This window comes from Chiloscyllium plagiosum, chromosome 12 (assembly GCF_004010195.1).
Source record: "Chiloscyllium plagiosum isolate BGI_BamShark_2017 chromosome 12, ASM401019v2, whole genome shotgun sequence".
NCBI classification, from domain to species: Eukaryota; Metazoa; Chordata; class Chondrichthyes; order Orectolobiformes; family Hemiscylliidae; genus Chiloscyllium; species Chiloscyllium plagiosum.
The window spans coordinates 56,307,719-56,331,848 of NC_057721.1; the positions used below are offsets into that span (position 1 = coordinate 56,307,719).

General features: G+C 39.4%; 1 protein-coding gene across 5 annotated transcripts in view; it reads right to left on the reverse strand.

The window, feature by feature from the left end:
- The window catches only part of adgrg7.1 (adhesion G protein-coupled receptor G7, tandem duplicate 1), a 70,201-nt gene that overhangs the window by 41,448 nt on the left and 4,623 nt on the right, over nucleotides 1-24,130 (reverse strand). The window contains exons 2-9 of one of the 5 annotated variants that reach the window (XM_043701135.1): nucleotides 23,000-23,046; nucleotides 17,581-17,709; nucleotides 17,230-17,346; nucleotides 16,721-16,830; nucleotides 15,361-15,525; nucleotides 10,868-10,965; nucleotides 7,684-7,820; nucleotides 2,665-2,772 (exon numbers count right to left, since the gene is read on the reverse strand). In XM_043701135.1, the coding sequence (XP_043557070.1) occupies nucleotides 2,665-2,772; nucleotides 7,684-7,820; nucleotides 10,868-10,965; nucleotides 15,361-15,525; nucleotides 16,721-16,830; nucleotides 17,230-17,346; nucleotides 17,581-17,701 (856 nt within the window). In that variant the 5' untranslated portion in view covers nucleotides 17,702-17,709; nucleotides 23,000-23,046. The remainder of the gene's footprint in view (nucleotides 1-2,664; nucleotides 2,773-7,683; nucleotides 7,821-10,867; nucleotides 10,966-15,360; nucleotides 15,526-16,720; nucleotides 16,831-17,229; nucleotides 17,347-17,580; nucleotides 17,710-22,999; nucleotides 23,047-24,130) is intronic. The other 4 variants (XM_043701134.1, XM_043701132.1, XM_043701133.1 and 1 more) reach the window with 4 other exon arrangements.

The window sequence follows — 24,130 nt, forward strand, 5'->3', positions numbered from 1 at the left end:
GGTGGGGTCTGAGGGCGGAGGTGCGGGATGTGGACGAGATGCGTTGGAGGGCATCTTTAACCACGTGGGAAGGGAAATTGCAGTCTCTAAAGAAGGAGGTCATCTGGCGTGTTCTGTGGTGGAACTGGTCCTCCTGGGAGCAGATACAGGGGAGGCGGAGGAATTGGGAATATGGGATGGCATTTTTGCAAGAGGTAGGGTGGGAAGAACACTGTCCCCATGACTTGTCCGGACTTGTCCTACCTGCCTATATCCTTTTCCACCTATCCACTCCACCCTCTCCTCCCTGACCTATCACCTTCATCCCCTCCCCCACTCACCCATTGTACTCTATGCTACTTTTTCCCCACCCTCCTCTCGCTTATCTCTCCACGCTTCAGGCTCACTGCCTTTATTCCTGATGAAGGGCTTTTGCCCGAAACGTTGATTTCACTGCTCCTTGAATGCTGCCTGAACTGCTGTGCTCTTCCAGCACTACTAATCCAGAATAGAGAGCACTGAGGCTGTGGATTGAATTTTAGTTAGGACATTCCAGATTAGTCTGGATAGGTGTCTGAGAAAAAAATGAGTTGTAAATGTTGTTAGAACTATTGCTGTATTAGAGGGTAAACCCCGCCTAGGTTTTGGTTAGATAGGCCAAGGTAACAATTTCCATGTTTCACTTCTACGTAGAACTTTCCTACTTATCTCTGCTTGCCGTACAAACACATTTGAAACAAAAAACAGAAATTGCTAGAGGATCGGGTCTGGCAGCATCTATGGGGAGATTACAAAATTAATGTTTTGTGTCTGGTAACATTTCATCAGAACTGATGGCAGCGAGGGAAAAGTGGTACGCTGAAGGCAATGAGTGCAGTGGGAGAAATGAGAGGAGAGGTGGAGACGGAACTCAAGAAAGCGAGATATGAAAGGATTGGGCAGACAAGGGGACACTGATAGTAACCCGAATAAGTGATAACGAAAGCTATGAATAGGATAGTGTAGGTGGGCTGTGCTGAAAGCAACCAATATCATGATTATAGAACAAAGAGTGGGTGGGAATGGATTCCCTGTGCTGAAAGCAACCCACACCATGCAGGATCAGGGTGTGGTGGGGCACTGAAGCAAAAGATGAGATGCTGTTCTTCCTGCTTGTGCTGAGCCTCACTGGACCACTGCAGCAGGCCTGAGACAAAAATGTGGGTGAAACATGTCGCATGCCCACCCCCATCATCAGCATAAAGGCCACTTTTCCCCAGCTGCTATTAGATCTGATGAAGAGTCACCAGATTCAAAACGTTAGCTCTGTTTTCTCCCCACAGATGCTGCCAGACCTGCTGGGTTTCTACAGCAGTTTCTGTTTTTGTTTCAGATCCCCAGCATCCACAGTTCTTTGTTCTATACAAAGCCATTTTCATGTTTCAAAGTCAATTACAGTTGTGTGGGGCAGATTCTCAGCCAAACTTGTGTTCTACAGAAATTCATTCCTGCGAGGGAAGAAAGCATTGTGACATTATGGGCACTGGTAACAAGATTGTGTCAAACTGATGTAAAAGATAGCAAGCGCCCTTGAAATAATCTACTTTGAAATTTGGAAGCAGCTTTAATATAACATTAAATCAGATTCTTGTTGTTTTAACGATTTGGGAGGCAGAAGATGAATCACCACCTGTTTTCCAACTCCCCTATCATTAATGTTTTATCCCTCATCTCCTTTCTTCAAAACAATCGTTTTTTTTTGATTAGATTAGATTCCCTACAGTGTGGAAACAGGCTCTTCAGTCCAATAAGTTCACACCGACCCTCCAAAGAGTAACCCACCCAGACCCATCTCCCTCTGACTATTACACTTAAGAGCATGGGCAATTTAGCACAGCCAATTCACCCGACTTGCACATCTTGGATTGTGGGAGGAAACCGGAGCACCCAGAGAAAACCCACACAGACACAGGGAGAATGTGCAAACTCCACACAGACAGTCGCCCAAGGCTGGAATCGAACCCGGGTCTCTGGTGCTGAGGTAGCAGTGCTAACCACTGAGCCACTGTGGTATTAAAGGAAACTCTGAACTCAATTCCATACCCTGATAAAACCCGAAAGAACTGTGTTTGCTGGTAATCAGACATGAAAACAGGAATTGCTGGAAAGGCTTAACGGGTCTGGCAGCTACCAAACCTGCTGAGCCTTTCCAACAATTCCTGTTTCCATAGCTTGATGTTGTTCTGTTATACCTGAGCCTTTCAGGAACATTAGTCTCAACCTGTGGATTAATCACACCTTCATAAAGACTATAATGACATGGAATTGTATCAAGCTAATAGAAATGAAAAGAAGTTTAGATCAACAGTACTTGAAAATTTTCTCTAGGGCTCCAAAACTGGGTAGAGTCAGTTAAATAAGCAATTAAAGAGTTAAGATAAGAATTGAACATCCACAGAGGATGTTTCTAGGAAAATGATTAAAACTTTGTTTTGCTGTTTACGTTAAGATCTTTCTAAAATGTCTTGGAAATTCTGCACTTGACTGATTTGGGAATTTTAAGTTAGTCGTTATAAAACTGATTATATCATCATTAGTTGTAACACAGAAATCCTCAATCTTAGGATAATGAAAAGCAACTCTCAAAATTTTTTTTAAAGTTTCTGAAATGGCTTCTGTGAAGAAAACAGAGAGCAACATACTTACTTGTGGAAACATTGACAAACATTTGAACTTCTGCATTTGTATTGAGTAAGAATTTTGTGGCATTGGTGTTCAATTCAATTCGGTTTGACACTAAGGTGTCATCGTGTCCTGTAATTGAGACAATGCATAATTTCAGAAATGTCAGTAAGTTGAAATGTTCTCATCTTGCTGGGACACAGCAAAGTCTGAAAATACCAGATGATAATGGTCCATCTTCAATATTTTCTCAACATATCTGTAGGAGTAACCTTGGATTAGTAGGAATTTAGTGTGATTTAATATTGACTTTGCACTTGTGATAAAAAGTGTATAGTAGATTGCAATCATTTGGAATATAGATTTAAAAGTAAAAGCAAAATAGATGTGTCTTTTAATTCTATGAAGGTGACTGCTTTGTTTTAAGATGATTTGGAAGTGCTGGTGTTGGACTGGGGTGGACAAAGTTAAAAATCACCAACACCAGCGCCACTCCTTCATCAGGTGGTTGTCACAGAGCAGCACTCCAAAAGCTAATGTTTCCAAATAAACCTGCTGGACTAAAACCTGGCATTTTGTGATTTTTAGCATTGTTTTAAGATGGTAGAAGGATATTTGGAACAGTGAACTAACTAATATTATTGTCAAGCAAGCATATAATTCAAGTTAATACTTTGATTAAGTTCCTGTGGACTTAATTGACGAAGTGTTCACAAAGTTGAACTTTTATGACATACAGAAAAAAAACTGGGGCCGTTAATAACTTGAATTCACTTCAGAAGAGTAAGCCTTTCTTCTGTTTAGATTTCATATCAATAGAAGTCTCTAATCTATGAGAGTTTGTGTAAATGTTTTCAAGTTGATAAAATTGAAAAGAGGTTTAGATCAATGGTACTTGAACATTTTCTCTATGGCTACAAAACTGGGTAGAGTCAGTTAAATATGAAATTAAAGAGTTAAGATAATAATGACACTTCACGAGGATGTTTCTAGGGAAAAAAATTAAAGCGTTGTTTTGCTGTATATGTTAAGATCTTTCTAAAATGTCTTGGGTATAACTTTGACTGTTTATTTTCCTTGAATGATAAACTTATGTTCTTCTGTTAAAATATATTGGAATCCTTGTGTGGATATTGCAGGGAATTAAATTCTGCCTTTTGCAATTTAGAAGAATGTAGGGGGATCATATAGGCACATATAAAATTATGGAAGGAATCGATAAGATTGAAGCAGGGAAATTGTTTCCAATGGTGGTTGAAACTAAAACTAGGGGGCATATCCTCAAAATAAGAGAGACCAGATTTCGGACTAAGCTAAGGAGGAACTTCTTACACAAAGGATTGTGAATCCATGGAATTCCCTGCCCAGTGAAGCAGTTGAGGCTACCTCATTGAATGTTTTTAAGGCAAAGATAGATAGATTTTTGAACAGTAAAGGAATTAATGGTTGTGATGAGTCAGCAGGTAAGTGGAGCTGAGGCCACAAAAAGATCAGCCATGATCTTGTTGAATGGCAGAGCAGCCTCGAGGGATCAGGTGGCCTACTCCTGCTCCTAGTGCTTTGGTTCAGATGTATGTTCTTTTTTTTGTTATATCTGTTTATCTGTCTATCTTCTCTCTCCCTCCTAGTTTATTTATGGTCCTCTCAATCTCCTCAATAACTTATGAACCTCTTAAAACTTCTCATTCTTTATTCGTTCTTCACCTGTATCTCTTTGTCTCCCCAAGTTTCAGCAGAGAGTCAGAAGGAGGGGAAAGAGCTTTATTAATAAAAATCATCTTTCCCTGATGTATCAAAAGCTTATAATATAGTATTTTTATTTGAAAACTTAGGTTCTAAAGTGAAGGAAAATAGATTTTCAGATAACAATTTTGTGAAGATATGATTGTTTTTTAAAGTCTGGAGGTCATTTTGAACAGAGCTGAAGTCAGTATTTTGAAAAAATCATATAGTTTTAGCTAAATGTCTAACAACCCACTTCCCCCTATTCCGCCTTGCTCCCTATGTCCCCAGGAGATAATTCTTCTAGTATTTGCTGACTTGAGGTTTACAACCCAAAGAGAAAGAGAGAAGGACCTGGAATCAGCTCCATTTAGACATAAACAGTTCAGTCAGACAGAGGAGGCCATTAACAGCTGTTATGAAGGTATAGAGTTATTATACCTTTCAAAAAGTTAAAAACTAGCAGAGCTACCTGACAGTACCAAGTGTTCTGAACAAAATATAATGTAAACTTTGTTCCAGCAGCTAGACTAGCTGGTTGCATGGAGATAAAAACAAACTTGAATTAGGCCAATCAGTTTAAAATATACCCAAAAGAAAAACCAAACATCTATCAAATTTCAATTTAATATATTGACAATATAAAAACCAATGCTTTGGGGTATAAGACCGGGAAACTGTGAACAGTTGAAAGAGAAATGCCAAGCCACCAACATCTGCAGACTGCCCAGAAAATTAGCTCAGGGCTGGGTAAAAGTCCAAAGTTGTTTAGAAGAAAACTCAGAAGCAGAAGACTATGGAAGCATCAAAGAGGAAAAGATATCCCAGCAAGCTGTTGAAAATAAGAGTAGTAAGTGAGCAGCTAGTTTAAATGTCTCAGGAACAGACATTAACCAAAGAAAATAGCACTGGGGGAATGCAGATACTTGTCGAGAAGAAACAGTTTTCTGCTGTGCTAGCTGAACATGGATCTTTAGAGTGGAGACGGGTGATTCTTCACTGAAGTTTAAATATCTGTAAGGTTGCTCTTGGGATAAAAGTTTAGTCTATCTTTCTGATATTTGTAATAAAACCATATCAAATAGTGTATTATGGTTCGTGTTTCTCTTTTGTGTAAAACACTTGTACATTCTTTTATCAAGAGTACTTTAGCAGCATCTTGTGAATATGTTCAATGACTGACCTTCACTGCAAACAAAAAAAAACAATAAAACTTATGGTCTATCCAGCCTGATCTTATTTTGGGATTTGACATTTCCAGTAACACCGTCAGCTGGGAGCATGACACTAAAAATCCTCCGTTGTGTGAATTTGTGAAGTCCAATAAGTTGGCTAAGAATACAGACTTTGAGCAGCAATAACATTTTGCAATTTAAGATGACTTACTATTGCACGATAGGAGATTAGTTATCCCAGATTCCCTTCAGGACAATGTACTGGTAAGAATACAGGGACACTTAGGAATTACCTGGTCTCCAGCCAGAACTCAGTCAATGGTGTGGTGGCCCAGGATCTGTGTTGAAGATCTTATAAGGTAAAATGGAGAAAGTTTAAAGGAGATGTGAGAGGCAAGTTTTTACACAAAACATGGTAAATGCCTGGAATGCATTGCCAGAGGAGGTGACAGAAGTAGATACAATTGTGAAGTTTAAGAGGCATCTTGACAGATACATGAGTAGGCAGGGAATAGAGGGATACAGACCTGATGGAGGCAAAAGGTTGTTAGTTTAGAAAGGTATTGGGACAGACTTGGTGGGCCAAGGGGCCTGCTCCAGTGCTGTACTGTTTATTGATCTTTGTTTTGGCAGAATAATGACCTACTGATCCACAATTCTCAACCAAAAGATTTACTATTCTTCCTAGGCTGAAGAGAGTACATACTGAGAAAAGTGTGAAATGTTCTGGTCACCACATTATAGAAAAGACATAACCACTCTGGACAGAATACAGAGAAAATTTACTAAAGTGTCACCAGGACTGAAGAAGTGTAGCTATAAGGAGAGATTGGAGAAGTTGGAGTTGTTTTCCTTGGAACGGAGAAGTCCAAGGGCAATTTAATTGAAGTATACAGAATTATGAGAGGTAGAGATAGAGTAGGCAGATAATTCAAAATCCTGGAGTCATAAATTCAAGCTATGTGGCAGAAGGATTAGAGGGCACATGAGGAATAATATTTTTTGCACAGAGGATGGTAGGGTCTGGAATTCGCCACCTGAGTTCATGGTAGAGACCCTAAATTCTTTCAAAAAATGCCTGGATCTTCCCATTAAGTGCTGTAAGCTGCAGGGCAATGGGTCATGTGCAGAAAGGTGGGATTAGAAAGGGTATCTAGGTGTCTTTTGGTTGGCATGGACAAGACAGGCCAAATGGCCCCCTTCTGTGCAGTGTTATTTCTATTGTTCCTTGTCTGGCTCACTTCCATTTGTGAAATTTGTGAGTTGGGATGACTTGGGTTGGTACTAAATGCAGTAAGATTATATACATGATTGTATAGGAGGTTAACTATGTGGAGAAATGCTTGGGAAGAGATCTATAATCAGATAGTGGTCTTGAAAATGTCAACATTCGTGTTACATAGGCTTCACCCAATCAGTTGTGACCCACAGAGCCTGCAGGAAGAGTCATGGAGTTCAACTTTAGCTTTCATTGGGAGGTGATACCAGCTCCCTAAGATCTTGGTAATTATGCCTGATCAGATGTAGTTGTACTTATTACTATCAGGAGAAAGTGAGGTCTGCAGATGCTGGAGATCAAAGTTGAAACTTTATTGCTGGAACAGCACAGCAGGTCAGGCAGCATCCAGGGAACAGGAGATTCGACGTTTCGGGCACAGGCCCTTCTTCAGGAATGAGCAGAGAGTGTTCAGCAGGAGAAGATAAAAGTTAGGGAGGAGGGACTTGGAGGAGGGGAGTTGGAAGTGGAGGAGATGCGGTGGAGGGCACCGTCGACCACGTCGCCTTCCTGACCTGCAGTCTTCTTGTTGACCTCTCCGCCTCCATCCTACTCCGACCTATCACCCTCACCTTGACCTCTTTCCACCTATCACATTTCCAACTCCCCTCCTCCAAGTCCCTCCTCCCTACCTTTTATCTTCTCCTGCTGAACACTCTCTGCTCATTCCTGAAGAAGGGCCTGTGCCCGAAACGTCGAATCTCCTGTTCCCTGGATGCTGCCTGACCTGCTGTGCTGTTCCAGCAATAAAGTTTCAACTTATTACTATCATACAAGCAAGCTTCTTGTTATCTAAAAAACAAAAGTTTTTCTGTAGATGCTCTCCAGCCCTGTATTCTGTAACAAAACTAAGATCAAGTAAGGTAGTACCTTTTAATACAGACAGCATAATTCCATGTGTCGTACCATTCTGTAAAATGATGGATGAGGCTGCAAGATTGGGCTGGACCACCTGGCTGAAACTGATTTCCAAATCTGTGAGGACATCTCCCAAAATCTGTGTCACACTAGAATGAAATTTAAAATAGGTACCTTATTTGCAAGCATTAGAAACACATGTACACAAATACACATGGATTTCATGGCCTCATTTTAGCTGGGATCACTCCCTACTTATATAAAATATGGCATGATGCCACCAGGTCAGCAATCTGACATAATCTTGCCAATCTCTGACATTATGGGTGGTGAGGTTAAATAGGAGGAGAAAGTGAGGACTGCAGATGCTGGAGATCAGAGCTGAAAATGTGTTGCTGGAAAAGCGCAGCAGGTCAGGCAGCATCCAAGGAGCAGGAGAATCAACAATTCGGGCCCGAAATGTCGATTCTCCTGTTCCTTGGATGCTGCCTGACCTGCTGCGCTTTTCCAGCAACACATTTTCATCAGTGATGAGGTTAAATGACCAGGCGACTGCAATTTTTCATTTCCCACTTGTCACATGGAAGAATTGTTAGGAGAGGGTTGTGTCAGACTCCTGGCTACGGCTTGGCCAGGTGTCTGCATGGAGATAAGACTGAAATACGACTTTAATATCTGGACATTTCTTACTCCTTTTGGCTTTGTCCTTTATTTCTGCTGTTTTTTTTAAATTCCGGTTTTGTAATCAAGTCCGTAAACAAGATGGTGCCAGATAATGGCGACTTTGTACACTTTTCACTGTGCTCCTACTGTATTCTTGTACTTGACTACATGTGACAATAAAATCTAATTCTAATCTAATTCTAAATCCAACTCTAACTATGAGGGAACAGCACAAAGCTGGATGAAAATGCCTACAAACAGGACAATGCAGAATATAGCAGCAGATTCTGCCGCTATAGTAGTAGTATTGGTTCTTGGTTTCTGAATCCATATTATCGTTCATGACAATTCCAAGGGGCTGTCAATCATGAATCTTTCAGAACCTGTCTTAACTCCACAACAATTGTGGGGATGCAGGAGATGCCTACTCCACAATAGAACCAGCCAGGTCAGGAAAGCAAACTGACATGCCAAGCCAGAGAAGCAGGATGCCAGAAATGGGGCAAGAAATCCCATAAATGGCCCTGGTTGACCATTTCTAAAGATCTACAGAGTCTCCATGATTTCACAGAAGTTTGGCCCATTGTAGTTATGCTATAATCTTTTAGTCACATTATTGGTTTGCATTCATATTACATATTATTGGTACAAGGGCTGATGAAACTGGAGGTCTCAATCTTTCTTACTCTTACTAAAGTAACATCTGTTTTCAATAAATACCACAAGCAAATGGAACATTTTAAGTTTGAATCTAGTGGTTATTTGCCATGAAATTGTTTTTATTTTTGAGGTGGATTGTGGTGAAATTTGACTGACACTACAATCATTAACCTATGAAAATCATAGTTGTCAGCAGAGTATTTCTTGTCTTTTTGAACCATGACATTTATTTGTTTCAGAGGACCCTTATACAATGAATAAATATAAAGAGTGCATTTCCCTCAAAGATTTAATAAGAATCTCTTTCCTTTCTAAAATACATACAGGTAGGGCCAATGTTCGGTCATTATTGTTTCAGCTTTAATTTTGATCCTGCGTGATACTTTGGGTATTCATGAGCTAACTAAAGCCCAAACAACAATCCCAATTAGCAGTATCTCAAGTTTTCTTAGAAGATATACGAATCTGCAAATCTTTACTATTCTGGTTGAGCACACAGATTCTTGTCTAACTCTGCAGACAGTTAGCTCAGTTGGCTGGTTTGCAATGCAGGGTGATGACAATAGTGTGGTATTCAATTCCCACACAGGTAAGGTCACTATGATAGATATTCCTGTCTCAACCTTTTCCCTTTCCTGAGGTGTGGTCACACTCAGGTTAAACTCATCATCTGTCATGTGTCTCTAATGAGAGAGCAACCCTTTAGGACTAGGATCAATTACATTTTCTGAAAAGGAGATGTTGAGGATGTCACTACACTGGAATAATCACACACAGAATAACCACCATATTGTAAGCCAGCCCCAAACTTCTGTCAACACTGGCCCCCCGACACTGGCAAATTGACAAAAATCTAAGTTTCCATGGCAAAAGTGTGACCAAAAGTGAAAACAGAAAATGCTGTAAATGTTCAACAGGTCATGCAACATCTGTGGAGAGAGAAACAGTGTTCATATTTCAGATTGATGATGTCTTGTCAAATGTCCAGTTCTGATGGTAAATCACAGAATGTAATTTTTTCTCTTTCTCAAGATGTTGCCTGACCTTTTGGATGTTCCAGCCTTCAAAATTCTGTGATAAGTTGTTTTTGTTGAAGCAGAGTACAGCCCTGCAGATCTTTCTAACCTTGAGAGGAATATGATTCAGCTACTCCTACTGACCACTGGGCCCAGAGCCTATTAAATAGCAAAAGAGAACATGTGTGCTTTGGCTGGACCATTCCCCTCATTTTATCTCAATTTCCTCTTAAAAGGATGAGTAGCTAATGAGTTGTTCTACTTAGCATCTGAGTTCTGTTCATGAGTTTCCACCAGACCTTCATGTTAATATTGATACATGATACTGTTGATTACTGAGCATGCTATCAGCTCTCATTTATGGGGCACAGTTAAATTTCCAGGCTGTCTGCTTCTTATTTCTTGTCTCCTTGGAGATAAATTTTGTATGGACATATAAATAACAAAGTATTGCTTGTTCATTGTTCAATATGATTAAGTTCTGCTATGATGCTGCATCAATTTTGAGGTCTGGAGGAGGAACCTTATGAAGGTATAACATAACTGAGCACCAAATAGGACTTGCTGAAAGGATATCTGGACTTCATTGCTTCAAACTGCATAAAGAAAGCTTTAAGAAGTCTGAAAAATGTAACAACTACAAATTTTTCTTCTACTGTCAAAGTATTTATGTGAGAGGTTCAGCGTCAAACAATTCCTGTTTCTCAATAATGTATACAATGAACATATGAATAAGTAAGTGGACAGCCATAATTCCCAGTTCAACTGATAAAATCATAGAACCACAGTTTTCCTTTGCTGGCTGGTATTGCCAGATTGTGTTTTCAATAGCAACACACACCTGAAAATTATCTTACCTTTGTGTGATGTTAAAGATATCTTTATTTGTGGGATCAAATGCCGTTTCATTAACATTGAGAAGCTGACTGATTGTATTTATTGCCAAAGAAGCAGCCTGTAAAGCATAAACCGAAAACCACAGTTGTTTAGATTCTCATATGCATTTCAAAGCAAATAAATTGCCAAGTCAATCAACATCATCCAGAACAGAGCAATACAGCCCAACTACTGCACTCAATATTTATTCCTTCAATGATAGACACTTATAGCAACAGTACGTACAATCTGCAGATGAATAGCAACAAAGTTACTGCGACGGAAGGCTAGGTAGTTGATTCTGAGACTAGGATCCTGGATCTCAAGAAGGAAAATTTGGTGAAAAGTGTTCCATCACACTCCTGACTTGTGCTTGTGACTACAAGCTTGTGCTTGTAGAATCAGAAGATGACTTAACTCACCACAGATGTCCCAATTTCTGACCTGTTCTTTCAGCAATATTTATTATTTACCAGGATGTTGTCAGGAATGGAGGGTTTGAATTGTAAGGAGAGGCTGAATAGTCTGGAACCTTTTTCACTGGAGTGTAGGAGGTTGAGGGATGACCATGGAACAGGAGTTTCGGGCACAAGCCCTTCCTGAAGAAGGGCTTGTGCCCGAAACGTCGATTCTCCTGTTCCTTGGATGCTGCCTGACCTGCTGCGCTTTTCCAGCAACACATTTTCAGCTCTGATCTCCAGCATCTGCAGCCCTCACTTTCTCCCTGAGGGATGACCATATAGAGGTTTATAAAATCATGAGGGGTATAGACAAGGTGAATGGCAGTGCTATGAGCTAGGCCAGACCTCTCAAAACATTTTTAAGCAGGTAGCTCAGACCGTAACTTTGCTATTTGTTTTAGCTAATTGTATAGTGGATATTCCCAGAGCAAATTAGCTGGTTCGACTGCCAAGTTTTAAACAAACAAAATGTATTACAAAATTACGGAATGAAACACAAAGAACAGAAAACCAAATACCAGATAACTTATCCTATCCAAACCCGACTTAATGATGCTGTTCCGAAAATACTTGTCCACAACTCCACCGGCCTAGTATCAGTCTCAATATACACATCGAGAGTGGGGTGCTGGAAAAGCACAGCATGCCAGACAGCATCCAAGGAGCAGCCGAATCGACATTTCAGGCAAGAGCCTTGCATTAGGAAGGGCCTGATGAAGAGCTCTTGCCCACAATGTTGATTCTCCTGCTCCTTGGATGCTGCCTGACCAGCTGTGCTTTTCCAGCACCCCACTCTCGACTCTGATCTCCAGCATCTGCAGTCCTCACTTTCTCCCAATATACACATCCCCTTGCACAAACTGTAAAACTGAAACAAACCAGAGTTTACAGGCTTTAAGTTAGAGAGAGAGGTCAGAAGCCTGTTTCACACATCCCCTTCTGCAACTAAACTGACTGAATGGATAAAAAAAAACTGTAATCTAGTCAAAAGCTAGCTACGCAGCTAGCTGGCCACTCCCCTTTGATTACAGTGTACCAGTTTTTTTAAAAGACATGAAACCTTTTGGCCTGAAGCGCTATCTGTTAAAGGTAAACAAAGGTTTCCAATAAAACTTTCAAACCCAGCCTACTTGGAACTTGGCCACTTACCCCCTCTCTGGAAAAAAATTCAAGGGCATAGTAACCTTGTAAAAAGAACCAGTACTGTGACACCTCCCCCCTTAAAAGAAATGAACCATCAATATCCAAAGGTGGCTTCATTTTTCAAAACCCTCCAAAAAAAAACATTGGTTAGTTCTTTAAACACACATATATATGCAATGACTATAAACATGCAAACTACATTCGGATTCAGTCTGTAGTTCTTCCACCACAAAATGCCTCTGTTTCTCATTCGAGTCTCGACAATGCATTGGTAATCATGTTTTCTCGTCCTGCCACATGCACAGTTTTCAAATTAAGTGGCTGTGACAATAAGCTCCACCTAAGCAGTCTGGCATTTTTGTCCTTAAATTTCTCCACAAACTTCAATGGGTTACGATCAGTGTATACGATTGTCTCAGTTATGTTGTTAGTAATATAAACACTGAAATGTTGTAGTGCCAACACCTAGTTTGAAGTCTCTTTCTCAAACGTTGAATATTTCTGCTGATGAGCATTCAATTTCCTGGAGAAATACCCAGTAGGTCTTTCTATCTTCTCATCATCCTTCTGCAAGAGCGCAGCACCGACCCCCACATCACTGGCATCGATAGCCACTTTGAAAGCCTTTGTGTAATCAGTGTGGCTAATGCTGGGACGGTGGTTAACACAGTCTTCAGGCTGTCAAATGCCTTCTGACAGTCCGCTGTCCACTGAAACTTCTTGCCTATCTTTAGCAATTCAGTGAGTGGAGCAGCCACATTGCTAAAACTTGGCACAAACTTTTGATAAAATCCACTCAATCCCAGGAACTGTAGTACTGCTCTTTTTGTTGATGGTATGGGAAATTCCCCAATTACTTCTGATTTCACATCCCATGGGACCATTTTTCCATGTCCAATAACATGGCCCAGGAAGATGACTTGGGCATTGGCAAATTCACTCTTAGCTAGGTTAACGCCAAGCCTGCCTTACGAAGTCGATCGAACAAATCCGATAAATGTTGTAAATGTTCCTTCCATGGGTGACTAAAAATCACCAGGTCATCAATATACATAAGACACTTGGGTAATCCTGCAATTACCTTATTAGTCAGTCTCTGAAATGTTGCTGGAGTGTTTTTCATACCAAACGCCATGACTTTAAACTGATACAGTCCATTTGGCATTGTGAAAGCCGAAATTGCCTTTGCTCTCTCTGACAGGGGTACCTGCCAGTAGCCTCTGAGCAAGTCCAACTTATCAATGTAAGTTGTTTGTCCCACCTTTTCAACACAGTCTTCCAACCGTGGTATTGGATATGCATCAGTTTTTGTAACTGCATTGACTTTACGATAGTCCACATATAACCATTGGGTATCATGACTATGGGTAAGCTCCAGTCACTGTAACTCACTTCGTTTACACCATCTTGGAGCATGTGTTCTATCTCCTTCTGAACCTATGCCAACTTTAGAAGTTAATGCCTATAAGGATGTTGCTTAATCAGAACAGCATCTCCTATTTCTACAGCAAGCACAATTAGGTTTGTACTTCCCAGATTATTTCAGCATATCTCCCCATGTGATAGAAATAACTCTTTCAGGTAACTTTGAATTTTCTCAGGAAGGTAACTCAATAATTTATACCCTATAGCAAAATTACAAATTTTTGATTTCTTGTCTGTTTCCTGTTTCATTCCATACTCCAATAACTTTTAAATGCTGCCTAGCCAACTCCCCAGCTCTATTTAATCATTCTCTAAAATTTGACACACAGTTCAAATGTATGGTCTCTGAAGTCTGACTTATTAATTTCTCCTTAATCAATTTTAATGGTTCTCTCACTTCATGCCCAAAAACTAATTAAAATGGACTGAATTTGGTCGATTCATTTGGTGTATCTGTGATCGCAAAAAGCCCCAATAAAACTTTCAAACTCAGCCGCGTTGGAGCCTGGCCACTTACCCTCCTCTAGAAAAATCTCGAGGGCATAGTAACCTTGTAAAAAGAACAAGTATTGTGACAGCAGGTATCTTTTCCCTAAGGTGGGGTATTAAAGACTAGGGAACATTTTTGAACATGACAGGGGAAAGATTTAAAAAAAGACATGAACTATTTTTATACAGAGAGTGGTTCGTGTGTGGAATGAACTTCCAGAGGAAGTAATGGATGCAGGTACAGTTATAATATTTAAAACACATTTGGAAAAGTACATGAATAAGAAGTGTTCAGCCAAAGAGAGATGAATCTATGAAATTCATTGCCATAGAGGGCTGTGGAGGCCAGGTCATTGAGTAAAATTTAAGACTGACATAGATAGGTTCTTGAGTATCAAGGGGATCTAAGGTTATGGGGAGAAAGTGGGAGAATGGAATAGAGAAACTTATCAACCATGATTGAATGGCAGAGCAGACTCGATGGCTGAATGGTCTAATTTCTGCTCCTATGTCTGATGGTCTTATGGATCCAATTATGTACTGTATGACTCTATGACTCTATTTGGCCTATCCAGCTCGGTTTCATTTTGTTTTTACTTATTCATGGGATGAGGGTATTGCTAGCTAGGCCACCATTTATTGCCCATACCTAATTGTCCAGAAAGCAATTAAGAGTCAACCACATGATTGTGAACCTGGAGTCACATATAGGCCAGACCAGGTAAAGTTGGCAGTTCCCTTCCCTAAAGGGCATTAGTGAAGCAGATTTTTATTGAATTCAAATTCCACAATCTGCTGTGGTGCAATTCAAACCTGTGTTCTCAGAACGTTGCATGGGTTTCTGCATTAAGTCCAGTGATAAATACCACTCAGCTGTCAACTCCCCTTTAACTTAATGTTTAGGCTGCTCTCTACCATTTCATTTCAAAGTGAATGGAACAGTAATTACATCTCACCTCAACTGAGTCCAGTGTATCAGACTGATTCAAAATGTTTTGCACGATTTGAGCAGCGAGGCTGATGTTCTCTGAAGTTAGTTCATGTGGTTCAGAGGTCAGCATCTGAGCAGCCATTGCAATTTTCACCAATTCTTCTTCTGTAATGCCACTATATTTCGTTATCTGTCATTTGAATAAAACAAATATTATACAAACATTGATTATATTTATAAGCTCCATAATTAGTAGGAGCCAATGGTAAAATATAGATAAGAAAGATAATATCATAGAATGCCTGCAATGTGGAAGCAGGCCATTTGGCCCATCATGTTCATACCAACCCTCTCAACAGCACCCAACCCCTATCTCTGTAATCCTTTATTTCCCATGGCTAACCCAACTAGCCTACACATCCCTGGACACTATGGGTAATTTAGCATGGCTAATCCACTCAACCTGCACATCTTTGGACTGTAGGAGGAAAGAGACACAGACACAAGGAAAATGTGCAAACTTCACACAATCACACCAGAGTGGAATTTAACCCAGGTACCTGGCAGCACTGAGCCACCATGCTGCCCTATAATATTGATGAACATTGTATAGATTCTCATATCTCTTTCTAAGATTGATTTAGTTTCATTGGTGTTGAATTGGACTTTTTTTTAAGGTAGGTTCTGATCATCTGGTTTGTTAGCTTCATTCAAAGATTATGTTCTCATTTCTTTATTGTGGGCTAAAACTTCACTCCAGGAATTTGAGAACATAATCTCTGCTGATACATCAATAGAGTATTGAAGAAAGCTCTATTGCTAGAGGTACTGTTTTTCAGAAAGGACTGCTTCAGTTTGTTCAACTGAACATAAATGATCCCCATGAATGACCCAAGTCTGAGTTTTCCCAGTGTCCTGCCCAAAATGTATCGAACAAGAAACACTTTGAAATAAAAGATAGGACCATGCTGTGCATAATTAAATGTTATTTCTGCCTACGTAGTGATGATACATACAATTTACAATATATTGTTGACTGAAGGACTTTGAGATGTCCCGAGGTTGTCAAAGGTTTTGATTTTATAAAAGCTGTTTCTTCTTAACGATCAGGATAGAGAAATCAGATACTCCTTTGCCAATGTTTTTGTTTGCATTTTTATAGAATTCTTATTTATTCTGGAAACATTTACATTTTTTTCTGGGAAGTTCATGATTGATCATAAAAATATCTCAATGATGAAATCAACAATTCTGTACAAACAAAACTGTCCTCTAGTTAAGAGGATAATATCTTTGACACAGCACACATGTCATTGTTTGTTCTTTTTCATCCTTTGCTTTGGCTCAGCGGGTTATTAACAGACAAGTCAGGCATAAGATAATACCTTCTCACTAAGATTCTTTAAATTTACATTGCAATCTGTTAATGTGTCATTTTGTAGACTGATGATTCCATTCTTCTCAGTGCACAGGCGTGATGCTTTTGAAATATTTGCTGTTGAAATATAAGGGGTACAAAAACCTTATAATTTAATGCCATCTTGCAATTCTTAAAATTGAAATACAATCTGTCAGTAAAAAAAATTACATCTGAGAATATTAAAAATAGCATTCTTTATTTTAGAATGTATAAAATCTCTTGGATATCTTAGACTTTTTTATATTGCAATTCATAAACACAATGTAATGTAGATTTTCAAAAATGTTTTGACAATGTTTTGAGATTGACAGATGACAACTTGATATTCTGATGTAATAATGTTCAAATTATGTGATTTTTCTTTTATGCAAGGTATATAATAAGAAAGAAACTTACATCTAAGTTAACCATTATTGCTGATGTAAGCTATTCAACCAAACCATCTGACAGGACCAAAACAAGAAGATAACATACCATTTAAAGTATAAGGTTCACACTCTTCTTGAGAATAACCATAGCATCCGACTAAAATTTTATGGAACGTGAACAGTCCCTGAGAGGAATTGTATTCACTCTTTTCGCAAAAATTGGCTGCAAGGAAATCAAATGAAATTTTCTAAAGTTAATAAAGAGGCAGACTGAACTATGGGTTTACTTTTAAAAATATGACAATTCTTTGGCATGTCATCAAATTACATTTGTTATTGTGTAATCATGAACTGTTCCAACAAATAGTTCAATATAATTTTCATTGAAATATGAGTTATTGTTAACAATTTACCACCATAGTCAACTTGTCAGATAGAAAAGATCAGATGTACAAACCAATCTCACAATGGTCTCCTTTCCATTCATCTGGACAAACACAGATTTCATTCTCACAAGTTCCATTGTTTTGGCAGTAACATGACTGTGGGTTGGCAGGTGAGAGTGATGATGGTTTCATGGAAGAATCTAAAAATGTACAAATTACAGATTTAGGAAGGCTTTAGGAATGTTTAAAAATATTGGCATGAATCTGACACTGTAGCTGCAAGTGTAAAATCTAATAATTATATTTACTTTTCTGATATCTGAAAATAATACCTTTGGTGTTCCTTTAATTTAGGTCACAAATTGAAAAGTAAAGATACAAATAAAAGACGGCAAAATCTTTTACAAATATGCCATAGGAACCTAAGAAAGGCTAAAAAGCAAAATAATCAAGATAAATAATGGCTATATCATCATTAAGGTTTCTTGTATTAAATGGTACTCAACAAATGTCATTAATAGTTCAGTTCATGTAATTCAATCGATGATCTTGTAATGTAGTGAGTTCCACTCCAGTCTCTGAGACAGAAACCTTGGGTTTGCATCACACACCAAGACTAGATGGCCTTGAAAGGAGCATTCATTATGCAGCTATACATGTAAATCCTTGCATACACTTTTGGCATATCTTAGTGTGCCATGATTGATATAGAGTGGTGTGTCTTAAGGTGTAAGACAACTGGTTGGCAATGTGTTCCAGGAGATATTTGCCATAAAATCAGATATGTGCTTTGTCTGACTCGCACATCATCAGACACAGGAAAACCTCTAGTCTAAGTCATGTCATTATAAATGGAGCACATAAACAGCTAGAACCAGGGTCTCAAACAAATTGGGAGTTACATTCAAAGTAGGATTTAGTCGAGGATGCGGTGATGTTTACTTAGGCCAACAAAAAGCACTATGGGGCTGAGCTGGTACATTTTGTTTGAGACTTTATGGGGTTGATCAAGACTATCAGGGGTTTGAATAGATTAGATAGAGAGTAACTAATCTCATTGGTGGAAAATCAAGAATCAGATAACACTGATTAAGGTGACTGGCGCAATGGTGACGTGAGGAAATGTGTTGGTACACATTGAATGGTATACATTAGGATCCGGTTTTCATCTCCTGAGGATGTGGTGGAGGAAGATGCAATTGTGGCTTTATAGAGGCAACTAGCTAAGTTTTCGAAGAGAGACAATATGCAGTGCTGAGAGTGGGACTTAAGTGGGTAGCAGCTTGGGCCTAGCTGAGTTACATTTGCAGAGACCTGCAAAGACATAATGGGCTGAATGGCCTCAGTCTATGAATTTGAATAGGTCCAGGGCTGCCTTGCAGAATGCATCCATATAAATGGGGTTGGTAAATACTTTATAACACTTTAATTGTAAAAACTGGAAATGGCATATGTCCCAGATTATGCAGAGAGTCTCATTATGACTCTGCTGCTCTTTATATTTGACCCATGAATAACTGGGAGTTGGACGTGTGGCAATAGTTGCTGAAAAGTAGACTTATTTGATTCACCATTTTATATGGAAGTCTTTGTTTATTAGGATATTCCTTACAAACTGATCCAGACCTCAGTGTCAGCACGTTACCTGTTACCTATTGTTAAACAAGAGAACCATACAGAAAATAATCATGGTCAAGAGTGTGATGCTGGAAAAGCGCAGCAAGTCAGGCAGCATCCAAGGAGCAGGAGAATCAACATTTTCAGCGTAAGCTCTTCATCAGGAACAAGCTTCATTCCTGATGAAGGGCTCCAGCCCAAAATGTCGATTCTCCTGCTCCTCGGATGATGCCTGACTTGCTGTGCTTAGAATCTAGGGCATCACATTATCGACTCTGATCTCCAGCATCTGAAGTCCTCACTTTTCCTAGAAAATAATTGTGACATAAATATTCTGGTGATATGTTAGAACAATTGATAAAAACAGCCATGGTCACTTCTTGTGACCATCTAAACTTTATTTACATCCCATGTTGATAGTTTTTTAAAAATGCTTTCTGAAAGCATGAGGCCTGTATTTTTTAGGTGGCTGCTGCAAAATATTATGAGCCTCTTGGAACAGAAGTGGCTCTTCTCCCAAGGTATTTAATTCTGAGGGAGCAAACAGGACAAGCTGGTGCATTACCATGTGCTCCTTAGTGGTCTGGTCCTGTGTGAGGCCTTATGAAAATTTCTGCAGGGGTCTGATGAAGTTTATCTCTATTGATGCTATGACAGGAAGCAAAATATGAGAAACTGACAGACACCAGACTCTCAAGTGAATCTAGGAACAGAACCAGCAGGAAAAGATACCACACAGAATTAGAAAAATCACATCACATCAATCCCTTTGGCATGATTGGCCGCACATTTATACTCCAATTCTTCTCCACTGTCATCCAACAGATTCTCTTCCTGGTTCCATTCTTACCTATTTATAGCCGGATGATTATCTCTTCTTGCTCCCTGACCATTACCTCGCCAAGGATCTATCTTTAGCCCTCCCCTTTTTCTTGGCTATATGCTGCCCTCTGCTGATATTATCCAAAAACACAGGGCTATTTTTCACATCTATGCTGATGACAAGTCAGTTTTACCTCACCATCAATTGTCTTAGAGTCATGGAGTCAGAGGTACACAGCACAGAAACAGACCCTTCGATCCAACTCGCCCATGCTGACCGTATTCTAAATTAATCTGGTTTCATTTGCCAGCATCTGGCCCATATCCCTTCATATTCATATACCCATCCAAATGCCTTTTAAATGTTGTAATTATACCAGTCTCCACCACTTCCTCTGGCAGATCATTCCATATATGTCACCACCCTCTACATTAAAAATATGTCCCATTTAAATCTTTCCTCTCTCAACTAAAACGTTTGCCCTCTAGTTTAAGACTCCCCCACCATAGGGAAAAGACTTTTACCCTATCCATGTCCCTCATGGTTTTGTGAACCTCCATAAGGTCACCCTTCAGCCTCCAATGCTCCAGGGAAAATAGCCCCTGAATATTCTGCTCAAATCCTCCAACCCTGGCAATATTGTTGTAAATTTTTTCTGAACTCTTTCAAGTTTCACAACATCCTTCCTATACCAGGGAGACAATAATTGCATACAGTATTCCAATAGTGGCCTCATCAATGTCCTGTACAGCCACAACATGACCTCCCAACTCCTATAGTCAATACACTGATCAATAAAGGCAATCATACCAAATATCTTCTTCACTATCCTATTTACCCGTGACTCCAGTTTCAAGGAACTATGAACCTGTACTCCAAGGTCTCTTTGCTCAGCAACACTTCCCAGGACCTTACCAGTAAGTGTATAAGTCTTGCCCTTGACATCTCACTATTGTTAAATTGAATGATTATCCAGTGCTGGATAAATAGAAATGCTTCCCCATGAAATTTGGGAAGCCAGTTCAACCACTAACTAATCAGAAGAAATTAGGAATGTTAAGAAGAACAAAATAAAAATTAGGAGCAGGTCCTTGAACCTGTCCTGCCATTCAATAACATCAGAGATGTTCGTATCATGGCTTCAACTCCACTTTCCTCTCTGTTCCCCATAATATCTTGATGCAGTTCATAGATTAAATATCTTTCTAACTCAGCCTAGAATATATTCAGTGACCCAGCTTCCACTGCTGATTTGAGTATAGAATTCTAAAGATTAATGACCCTGTAAGAGAGAAAAAAAATAAATGGCAGACTCCTTATTTTGCTACTGTGTCCTCTTGTTCCAGAGTCTTAATAAGGGGAAAGAGCCTTTTAGCATCTATCCTGTCAAGTTTCTTCAGATTCTTATATGCTTCAATAAGATCATCTCTCATTCTCTGAAACTCCAACAAGTTTTAATCCACCCTGCTCAACCTTTTGTCATAAAGTCCCTTCATCTAGGGGTTGCAGGAATCAAACCATTAACTACCTTCAAGGCAAGAATACTAAATATGACTTTTAGCCAGAAAGTAAGGGGCTAACTATTTATGAGCAATATTTTCACGGGTTTGAAATCCAGCCTCTCCCATGATCTTGCTATCATAGTGCTGTCAGATTGGAGACTGTTCCCACTAACACTGCCCCGCAAAGGTCAGGCAAAAGGAAGAGGTTTGCACAGAATCAAAGAGTTGATCAGCCATCTTGAATGGAGAGCTATTTTAGATTTTGTCAATAACTGGGTTTATGCCAGGACAACATTAAAAGTAGTAAGTGGATAGTAAGCACAAAGAATTAAAGATATTTTGGCTAAAAGTCAGAGATCAATTTCTGCATACAATATATGAAACATGAATGACTTTTTGGTGAAAGGTCAGTGGTTGACTTTTAAGTAAGCATTATTAGATGAGTAAATTACTTGGGTACATCTGGTACTTGGCCTTAAATAAGGAAACCAAAACTGTCTCAGTACTCTAGGTGTGGACTTACCAATCCTGTCTGGTTAAGGTAAGATTTCCCTACTTTTATATTCCGTTCTCTTTGAAGACTGATATTTTGTTTGCTTTCTTAATTACTCACTGTATCTGCATACAAATCTTTTTGTCATTTGTGTACAATGACACCCAGGTCTCTCTGTACTCTGGCATTCTGTAGTCTGTCTTCATTTACATAATAGTCTTGTTTCCTATTTTTCCCATTAAAAGGGACAATCACATGATAGTCCATCTGTCAAAATATTGCCTGTTCACTTCACCTATCTAGATACCTTTGCAGACTCTGTGTCCTCCTCACACTTGCTTTCATCATCTGTAAATTTGGCTTAATCCCTTCATCTAAGTCTATTAATATTAATTGAGTGCCTATTAACATATTACCCACAACACCATGAATTCTTATCTTGTGTGGTAACCTTTTAAGTTACACCTTATCAAATGTGTAGCATTCAATTGCTCAGTGATCAATATGTGTATGTTTTTCACAGGCCACTGTGTGCTCTTTAGGCAAACCTGGGTGTGATTGCTGAGAAACAGAAATTAAACAAAAGCTAGAAGCTGGAAGCATGAGAACAGATATTTTAGAAGCACTGCAAATAAAACTCCTGCACATGTAGAAGCTGATATATCACATCCGAATATCTCTAAGACATAAAACACAAGTTGCAATGGAGATGATGAAGAAAATTTTAAAATAGCCAATACAACCAAAAGAACTGCAGATGCTGTAAATCAGAAACAAAAATAGAAATTGCTGGTAATGCTCAGCAGCATCTGTGAAGAGAAATCAGAGTTGATGTTTTGGGTCTAGTGACCCTTCCTCAGGGCTCAAAGCCGCTGTCCACTCAGTGTATTGAAGTAAGAAAACCAACAATCACTTCGGCATTACACCCGTTGTCAGGAACTGAATGTAAATATTCAACCCGAGAGCAAGAAGTGCTAGCCACACTTATTTTTGTAAACATTGATACATACAGTGTATATTGCTAAGGTAGAGAATTTACTTTCTGCATCACTCACCAAGCACTCACTACATTTTAGGCACAATGGTATCTGGTCATCTACATCTTCAACAGCACACATTTGAATAGAATAGAAAATAAATTTATTGTCACATATTCTTTTATATGAAAACACAATGAAAAGTTTTATACATCGTCCTACCACTATGCCTATATTAATAACAAAAGCTATATATAATAGTAAAAAAGGTAAAATTAAGTCAAAGTTCATCACAGTTCAGTTAATGACTCCTGGGCCCAGGGAAAGCCGATTAAGGAACAATGGAATATTTGGAAAATGCAGCCAGGAGGAGACCACCACATCAGGCTGCTGGAATATTGGCCTACAACCATCGGCCAAAGATCGCCATGCTGTACTGAGAACACCACTCCTGAGCGAGACTGCTTGCCAAGCTGCTGGAATACCTGGAAGCCAATACTGGAGGAGACCTCCACACAGGGATAAGACCTTCATGCCAGGACAAGACAGCCACACTGGGAGACTGCCACACCTGGCCAAGACAACCATATGAGCCTATTGGAAGACCCTTTGTCACTGGGCCAAGTGAAACCTTCCACCGAAGCCATTAAAAGAAGATATGATGAATCTTGATAATAACTAATAACTGGAAACATTAAAGAAAAGCAGAGAAAGAAGAAATGTAAAAGTGGACAGAGTAGACGAGCTCCTAGATCCTGGGTTAAAGAGCTCTCTGCTCTGTTACTCCGCTGCCATCTTGTTCGAGATTTGAGATTGAGATCTCACATTTTCACAGTGGTAAACCTAAGAATAGCTAAACTACTATTGCAGACTGTATTGGTGATAATGAAGTAAGTTGTGATGTTGAAGACTGTGTGATTACACCCATTTTATATTTGACTGTGAATCTTGTAATGTGAGAGGAGTTGAAGGTAGAATCAGCAACAAACAACATAGAATCTATACAGTATGGAACCAGGCCATTCAGCCCAACAAGTCCACACCAATCCTCCAAAGAGGATCCCACTCAGATGCATCCCCCACCCTCTCCCTGTAACCCTACATTTCCTATGGTTAATGGAGAAAGTGAGGTCTGCAGATGCTGGAGATCAGAGCTGAAAATGTGTTGCTGGAAAAGCGCAGCAGGTCAGGCAGCATCCAGGGAACAGG